This window comes from Lathyrus oleraceus, chromosome 1, assembly GCF_024323335.1.
Source record: "Lathyrus oleraceus cultivar Zhongwan6 chromosome 1, CAAS_Psat_ZW6_1.0, whole genome shotgun sequence".
Taxonomy (NCBI): Eukaryota; Viridiplantae; Streptophyta; class Magnoliopsida; order Fabales; family Fabaceae; genus Lathyrus; species Lathyrus oleraceus.
Window position 1 is genome coordinate 424,793,218 of NC_066579.1, and position 9,708 is coordinate 424,802,925.

The 9,708-nt window shown below is 36.3% G+C and overlaps 1 protein-coding gene across 1 annotated transcript; it reads left to right on the top strand.

The window, feature by feature from the left end:
* Nucleotides 1–7,232: 7,232 nt before the first annotated feature.
* LOC127113797 (arogenate dehydratase/prephenate dehydratase 1, chloroplastic) lies at nt 7,233–9,479 on the top strand. The gene is made up of 9 exons (XM_051046507.1): nt 7,233–7,588; nt 7,896–7,992; nt 8,133–8,200; nt 8,301–8,393; nt 8,480–8,680; nt 8,955–9,035; nt 9,122–9,217; nt 9,314–9,391; nt 9,471–9,479. The coding sequence occupies exons 1-9, from the start codon at nt 7,559–7,561 to the stop codon at nt 9,477–9,479; spliced, it is 753 nt and encodes a 250-aa protein (XP_050902464.1). The 5' UTR covers nt 7,233–7,558.
* Nucleotides 9,480–9,708: the final 229 nt, after the last annotated feature.

Genomic DNA, 9,708 nt, shown 5'->3' on the forward strand with positions numbered 1-9,708 from the left:
TTTCACAGAGTTATTAGCCCTTTTGAAAGATATGCTTCCTGAGGATAATGTTCTTCCCAATCGAACATATGAGACCAAAAAGATGTTGTGCTCTATTGGCATGAGCTATGATAAGATACATGCATGTCCAAACGATTGCGTTTTGTTTCGAAATGAGTATGCATCGTTAAATGAGTGTCCTAAATGCGGTGTCTCGCGATATAAGAACAAGTTGTCTCCAGCAAAGGTCTTGTGGTATTTTCCTGTTATTCCGAGATTTAGACGCATGTTTCGTAGTGAAACCGATTCAAGACACTTGACCTGGCATGCAGATGAAAGAATTATAGATGGAAAGTATCGACATCCGGCAGATTCACCACAGTGGTTGAAAATTGATAATGATTATCCTGAATTTGGAGAAGAATCAAGAAACCTTCGCTTGGCATTATCTACTGATGGAATGAACCCACACGGTATCCAGAGTATCTCACACAGTACATGGCCTGTGATTATTATGATTTATAACCTACCTCCATGGCTATGTATGAAGCGTAAGTACATGATGTTGTCTATGTTAATTTCTGGACCTAAACAACCAGGGAATGACATAGACGTGTACTTGAAGCCCTTAATCGAAGATTTAAAGATTTTGTGGGAGACCGGTGTGGAGGTTTATGATGGATATAGGAAAGAAAGTTTCAACTTGAGGGCGATGTTGTTTAGCACAATTAATGATTTTCCAGCATACGGAAATCTATCAGGGTATAGCATAAAAGGTCAATGTGCGTGTCCTATTTGTGAAGATAAAACAGATTGGAAGCGCTTGGAGTTTGGTCAGAAGAATGTCTTTCTCGGTCATCGGAGATTCTTAAATTCAAATCATCACTACCGTGGATGGAGAAAGGCGTTCAATGGAGAGACAGAACAAGGCAGAGCTCCACCTATATTGACGGGTGATCAAATTTTTGAAAAGGTGAAAGATTTGGATACTCAGTTTGGCAAGCCTTTTGCCCACACACTTGTCAAAAGTGGGTGGAAGAAGAGGTCAGTTTTTTTTGAATTGCCGTATTGGAAGTCCTTGTATGTGAGACATTTTCTTGATGTTATGCATATTGAAAAAAATGTATTTGAAAGTGTTATTGGCACGTTACTCAATATACAAGGAAAGTCTAAGGATGGCCTTAAGGCAAGAAAGGACTTGATAGCGATGGGAATAAGAACTGAATTAGGATCCTTGAAGAAAGGAAAACGAACATATCTACCGCCTGCTGCTTATACTCTATCTAGAAAGGAGAAAAAAACATTGTGTAAGTTTCTAAGTGAAGTTAAAGTTCCAGAAGGGTACTCTTCAGATATTAGAAGACTTATGTCTATGAAAGACCTCAAGTTAAAGAGTTTAAAGACCCATGATTGCCATGTTATAATGGAACATTTTCTCCCAATAGGTATACGTTCTATTCTTCCAGAAAAAGTAAGAAGCTCTATAACTAAGTTGTGTTCTTTCTTCAAGTCAATTTGCAGTAAGGTGATCAATCCTGCGATCTTACCAATGTTGCAAAAAGAAATCGTTATTACTTTGTGTGAGCTTGAAATGTTTTTTCCTCCATCATTTTTTGACATAATGGTACATCTAGTTGTTCATCTTGTGAAAGAGACACAATTGTGTGGACCAGCTTATATGAGATGGATGTACCCTGTTGAACGTTATATGAAAATATTAAAAGGGTACGTGAAGAACCGAAGTCGACCAGAAGGTTGTATGGTTGAAAGATACATTGTTGAAGAAGCGATTGAGTTTTGTACTGAATATTTGTCTAATGTTCAGTCAATCGGACTCCCCAAGTCTCAGCTTGTCGAAAAGAAAGAAGGAAAAAATCTAATTGGAAATAAAATCGTGGCAGTATCAAGGGTCGAACGGGATCAAGTGCATTTGTATGTTCTGCACAATGAGAATGAGGTTGAGCCGTATGTTGAAATTCACAAGGATGTTCTCCGAGGTTTAAATTCCAATAGAAATGAAAATTGGATAGTACGAGAGCACAATCGATGTTTTATACCTTGGTTTAAGGATCATATTTATTCAAAGTATTATTCAGATCCCGCTTCAATAACAGAAAGGTTGAGATGCTTAGCATATGGTCCAAGTTTCCATGTTTTTTCTTATAGCGCATACACGATTAATGGATACACATTTTATACCAAAGAACAAGATGATAAAAGTACTATGCAGAATAGTGGTGTCACCGTGGTAGCTGAAGCAATGCACATATCAAGTGTGAAGGACTTAAACCCCAAATTTGCAAATCTGTCGTATTTTGGTGTTATCGAGCGCATTTGGGTGTTTGATTATGAGAAGTTTCAGATTCCTATATTTGGTTGCAAGTGGGTTGAAAATAATAACGGCATTCGAATGGATAAGTCAGGATTTTTGCAAGTGGATCTTAATAGGGTGGGATACAAAGATGAGTCTTTTATTCTAGCCTCTCAAGCTAGACAAGTGTTCTATGTCAATGATCTGAAAAGTACGAAATGGTCTATAGTTCTTTTTTCCAACAAAGTAATTGATGAAAACACTAGAGATCAAGGTGATATTGATGTTGAGATTGAATCGTTTACCAGAAATGATCAAGATGAGAATAATATATCAAATGATTCATATATTAGAAATGATCATAATGAGGGTATTTGGATCAATCCAACCGTCCGTGTTGTTAAGAGACATGTAGAACATATTCCAACCAAGAAAAGAAAGAGAACTTAGTGAAAAAGGTACAGGTCAAATGATTTTAATTGTTTTCTTTATTACAGGTAAAATGACTTTTATGATTTTAATTGTTTTTACATTTGTCATCTGATTTTAATTGTTTTCTTTTTTACAGGTAAAATGGTTATTATGAAGTCAATCATTCGTGCAAGGGGCAAGGGATGCTCGAAAGTATCAATTGATATTTGTTTAGATGGAGATGCTCTATTATCGTCTAGCCTCATTCGCGTAGATGATGATGCTGGATATTTGAAAGTATCCCTCTACGACAATGGAACATGTCCATCTAAACATATATCAATTCTATCTTCAAAAGATAAGGGTTCAATGTTGGCAAGTTACATTGGTTTCCTTGTTCGACAACATATTCTGATTACATGTGATAATTGGAGAAGTCCGGACTTGAAGGTTGGCAAAGAAAAAATATGGTCGGAGATACAGGTACTTACCATATATTGTTATATGTTTTTTGTTGCATCAACTTTGCAGCCCTGTATTGTAGGCAGAATTTAGGACTTCTCAAAGTTGATTTCTTGTTACTTTGTCGTTCATATAATACACCACTAAATTCTCTGCGTTTAATTTTTAATTTTTTTTCATCAGGCTTATGTCTCAATAGAGGATGGGTATCTACCTAAAGTTACTTTTGTAGTGGTCCAAAAGAGACATCACACCCGTCTCTTTCCTGTCAACCCCAAAGAGACCGATAGAAGTGGAAATATTATGCCAGGTTTTTTCAATATATTTCTCAACGCAGCTGGTATATATTATCATTTGAATTTATCACTTTTTGCTGATTTTGTTGTTCTAAATTGTCAAAGGAACCGTGGTAGACACCGGCATTTGTCACCCTAGGGAATTTGATTTTTACCTTAACAGCCATGCAGGAATTCAGGTAATATTAGCTATGTCATTTAACTTTATGCCATTGTTTACTATTTGTTGCTCAATCGCCTTTTGACAGTTCTGTGTTATTTGCATTTGGACGTGTTCTTTTTGCAGGGGACTACTTATGCTGCCATCTGTTGTTTTGGTTGAGCCTTATTTTGTATGGATGTGCGATAGAACTACTAGACAACTTTTGGATATACAGAACATGTTTGCCACCATGGGTGGATGGGCGTTTTTGTTTAGTATTGGTTAGAACTACTAGACAGCTTTTGGATACAGTGGTCACTGGGTGTTGGTTGCTATGTTTTATTCTCTTAATTGTAGTACTTTGAGAATATGTTGTTGTATATTGTTGATCAAAGAATCATATATTAATGTTGTATATATGGAGGATTAATGTTGTATATAAATGGATTCATGTTGTATATATCAATGGATTAATGGTGTATAACATTGGATTAAAGGATGAAATCAATATGAATTTTACACTTTTGCAGCATGCGAACAGGTTACCAATTAAATATATATCCACTGTTTTTCAAACAAATTTTTTTAAAATAACTAACACTTTAGAGGGCGCTTTTTCCTGAAAGCGCCCTCTAAACACTTTACATTGACAACTTTAGAGGGCGCTTTTTCCTGAAAGCGCCCTCTAAACACTTTACATTGACAACTTTAGAGGGCGCTTTTTCCTGAAAGCGCCCTCTAAACACTTTACATTGACAACTTTAGAGGGCGCTTTTTCCTGAAAGCGCCCTCTAAACATTTTACAATGACAACTTTAGAGGGCGCTTTTTCCTGAAAGCGCCCTCTAAACACTTTACACTGACAACTTTAGAGGGCGCTTTTTCCAGAAAGCGCCCTCTAAGGTGTCCCTGTATGGACCACTCCAGAGGGCGCTTTTTTCTTAAAGCGCACTATAATATGGCCACTTTAGACAGCGCTTTCTCCAGGAGAACAAAGCGCTGTCTTTACCTATGCCAGCGCCAGATTAGAGGGCGCTTAAAAGCGCTGTTATAGGCCAAAATAAGCGCCCTCTTTTCCCTTATTTGGCGTAGTGACTACAAATCCAGTTTTCCATGAACACACAAAACAATTAGAAAATGATTACCATGTTGTGAGAGAAAAGATATTACAAGGTTTGCTCAAACTACTTTATGTCAAGTCTCAAGGCCAACTTGTGGATTCTTTTACCAATTCTTTACCACCTAAGAGCTTTCACTCATTCATATCCAAGCTTAACATGTTTGATATCTCCTATGCTAAGTTTAAGGTAGGATATTATACCTGAAGACAAATAACTTGCATTACAAGTTAACGAGTCCACCATTGCTAAATGTACACCAAATATAGAGGAAATTTACACATTAGAGAAATAGTTACAAATTCTAGTTATTTAGTTAAAGTTTGTTAGAAACTAACTTCTATATATATATATATATATATATATATACACATCATATAATTAACTCTCTTCGATCAATGAGATAGATTCATTCATCCTATTTTCTCTCAACTTCTAAAGTTTTTCTCTCAATTTCATTATGATGAGAAACTTCATGAAAAGTCTATAATTAACATCAATGAATGTTAAAATCTTTCAAGAACAATTCAAAGTTTTGGCCACTCAACTGTATCTTTCATTCCCTTGCAATAAGTAACCACCACATTCTCAGCACCATAGCCTTTGTTTCCAACTTTAAGTGTCTCCATGTACATTGAAACATCGAAGTTAAGAACTGTCTATACTCAAATCCCAAAACAAATTGTTGTAGAAGAAAAACACACATTTTAAAATTGTTCTTAAACATAAAAATATACACCGTATAACTGACCAGTACCAACTTTGCGTGCATAGTCTTGGAAGAAAAGCTAAGACTTTGATTTCCTTTTGGTAAATGAGAAAAATGGATAAAGTGAATAGACAAGGATAAATTGAAAGCAGTGTTAATAGTAAGCTATCTATTGAATGAATTGTGCATTGTTGCATGTGACCTTGAATGAAAGCACAACCAGCCACACTTAAGATAGTAATAATTAAATTCAAACATTTTTAATCATTTGGTGATTGTAATTAATTGACCATATAAAAGAATCAGAGAAGAATCAGTATTAAACTTCTGTCATTCACTTCATGTGCACTTTACATATTTTGTTTCACTGTTTTAAATTTGTATATCAATGAATCTGAAAAATAAAATGATAATTAAAGAAAAAAATATAAAAATAAATTCCAAAATTAGAAGAAAATAAAGAATACCAGAAGCCCACATGTGTATCAGTTGTTGAGGTTTGACAATGATGATATTGAGGTTTGAGAATGAAATCATCATAGACTTTGATGTTGATAATGCCACCAATTCCTGATACCCATCCCAAACTATAGAAGTGGTCCCACATTTGAGTTGTGAATGAATCACTAAAAGAAAAAACTAACAGATCTCTCAATCTCAAAAGATTACCTAAGAAAATTATATTGGAATAAGATTAATAACGATTAATCAAAACATTCATGCTCAAGAAATTATAATATATAATTTAGGCGTGGAAATCAAACATGTATAAAATTAAATGATCGATAAATGAATTATAAAATACTTGGATCTATTGAGAAAAATCCCTTAAACGATAATCCTACAACCCAAAAGTTGATGACTTTTGTGATTCTTCCTCACCCGCTACTTCTTATGTCTCGAATTCTCTTCGGATGGGGAGAAGAGATAATTTACTTATGTACGGTGTATTGGAACCATAGCCAATATATAAGTGCGATGGTCAATTAAGGTTCCTATTATTCTCAAATGGGTTATCCTGATATTCACTCATATTTGAGTCACTACGCCAAAAAGGTTTTTTAACAGCACATCTTAGACAGCGCTTTTAAAAGAAAGCGCTGTCTAAGATTAAAATAAAAATAAAACACGGAAAATGTTCTAAAAAAATAATGAAAGCGCTGTCTAAGGGGGGGTCTTAGACAGCGCTTTTAGAAAGCGTTGTCTAAGACCCCCCCTTAGAGAGCGCTTTTAGAAAGCGCTTTTAAATATAGACCTTAGTCAGCGCTTTTGAGAAAGCGCTGTTTAAAGTCTTTCAATTAAAAAAAAAAGTTAGGAGTAATTTACAACTAATAACTCGTGTCATCCATAGTTGCATATTCAAGCAACAAACACTTGAAACAATCATTTATTTCCACTATTAACCCAAAAAAAGAAATCATTTCCGCGCCCACCAAAAAATTAAAAAAAAATCACTCAATCACTCACCCAAACACCATTCTCTCCGTCCCCAAAAAATCAAATACAGAAAGAAAAAAAACCACTCTCAGTACGACACCGTTTCGCATCTCGCCGGCAACAATGGACGACGAAGAAGAACAACAAAAGCTTCCAGATCTAGTAAAAGCTCTCGTCCACCATCTACTTTCTCAAAACCTTCCCCCAAATTCCCCACCCTTAAACCCTACCTCCTCTCACTTCCAAAACTCCCTCCGTTACGCCCACCGCATTCTCTCCAGCCACCTCACTCCCTCCATAACCCCCGATGCCGCCGCCATCGCCGAATCCATCAAACGTCGTCTCGCCACCGAAGGTAGATTCTCTGAAGCCTTATCATTCGCTGACCTATATACCAAATTCGTTTCCAAAGCCGCCGATGTTGATAACAAGTGGGCCCTACTTCATCTCTTCAATATCATTTCTCAAGATCGTAAAACCGCCGTTAAATCTCAACTCGATGCTTCCGTTTTTCTTCCGAATTTAACTATCTCCGATAACAACGTTGGTCCACGCCGTATTGAAAATAAGGGATGGAGCGACGGTGTTGTTGTTCTTGCTAAGGATCCTAATAATCGCCGCGACATTGCGTTTCATGAGTATGTGAAATTGGTTAAGGAAGAAAACGATGTGACGGAAGAGGCTATGGTGACTGATGTGCTTTATGCTTGTCAAGGAGTTGATGGTAAGTATGTGAAATTTGATAATGAGAATAACTGTTACGTTTTGTTGGATTCAATTAGGGTTTCTAGGGGAACTACGGGTATGGTTTATAGGCTTTGTGAGTTAGGGGTTTTGTTTAAGAAGGTTATTGGGTACATAGTGTAGAGTTTGGGTCGTTTTCAGACTGAAGATGTGGGAACTGTTGGCCAAGCTTTTTGTTCTGCTTTGCAGAATGAGTTGAGTGATTATTACAAGTTGTTGGCTGTGCTTGAGGCTCATTCTTCGAATCCGATTCCTTTGTTTTCTGAATCTGCAAGTTCTGTCATCAGAGAGCTATCATTCCTGTTGAAGATCAAAAGCCATTCCTTCATTCTGCTTATCAGAATCACTCCAAGGGCTTTCACATAGACATCAACATGCTTCCCAGTGAGTTGTTATTCATTTTCTATCTCTTTGATCTATAATATCATCATTGATTATCAACTGTGAACTTATATATCTCTAGTTGAAATTTATGATTTTTGGTTTTCCGTAGCATGATGATGTAAATCGTATAATTGTTGCAGAGCCATTAACGTCAATTGATGATTCGTCTTCTGCAAGTGATGGATCAAAGGTGCGCGTGGCTTATCAGGTATCGTGCGTAAGCAAGCGTTTGTATTTACTATTCAGCTGAACTATCCATGACATGACATTGTTTGTTGTGCTACTGACGAATCATTTGTTCGATATAGGGAGTGCCGGGAGCATACAGTGAGGATGCAGCTTTGAAAGCGTATCCAAATTGTGAGACTGTGCCATGTGACGATTACAAAGCTGCATTTAAGGTTCCATTATTCAATTTATGACTTGCTTGACGCTTTAGTTTCTGAATTATAACTGCTGTATTGATATATTCATATTTTTTCTCTAGGCAGTTGAACTGTGGTTGGTTGATAAAGCGGTTTTACCAATTGAAAATTCTGCGGATGGAAGCATCCATCGCAATTATGACTTACTTCTTCAACATAAGTTGAATATTGTCGGAGAGGTGCAGCTGCGTGCTAACCACTGTCTCTTAGGATTGCCCGGTGTGACAATGGAGGAACTCGTCAGTGTTGTGAGTCATCCTCAGGTTGGTTGGTTATCATGTACAATCTTGTAATGAATGAAATGATACATTATGTTTCCTATTCAAACACGCTGAATAATAGATATGCTTTAAAATCTGCAATGACTTTTGTTTAATACAATTTATCAGATTGCATCAAACGTATTTTCAATGGAATCTATTGGCTTATCTAAACAATGTCGTCATTTATGATTTGTGCAGACTCCTGATACTGCAAACTGTATCTCTAGAATATGCTTACATATTGACTATGAATAACCGAACTTTTCATATGCAGGCTCTTGCTCAATGTAGGACGGTGCTGAACGATTTAGGCGTTGATAAAGTTCGTGACCAGGATACTGCCGTTGCTGCTAAGGTATATTAAGAATTTTCTCTGTGTGAAAGTACATATGGACTAGTTTGTAGAGTGGCGCGTCATAACTATTGAGATTTTGTTGACAGACAGTGGCCATAAATTGTGTAAGACACACCGGAGCCATTGCAAGTTCCCGAGCTGCAGAAATATACGGCCTGGACATTCTTGCTGAAGGAATTCAGGTAATAACGTTTTGGAAGATTGAGTTGCTAAACCATATCTGAGTTTGCTGGTCTAAGTCAAGATTAAAGTTGAGGTGTTTTTTGCTATCTTTATAGGATGATGATGAAAATGTTACCCATTTCTTGGTCCTTGCGAGGGAGCCTAGAATTCCAGGAACTGACAGGCCCCATAAGGTATACAAGTTGTTATTAAATACGACTACTTGTTACTGTTTGAATTTGCTGACTGGTTTGTGAATTTTCTGAAACTTAGGATTTATAATCCATATTTTTTTTTTCATATGTAGTGTCCTCAACAACGTAATCAAATAGATTGCGGGTATTTCATGTTGAGGTTTATGCGAGATACTCTTGCTTTGGGCCGATTAAAGATTCCCACCGATGTATGTATTTCTAACTTATGAGTTATTTTTATATTTACACATATCTCATATAATTAAATAGTTGGAATTAATTCAAAATATGTTATATTATTATGTAGTACTTTGATG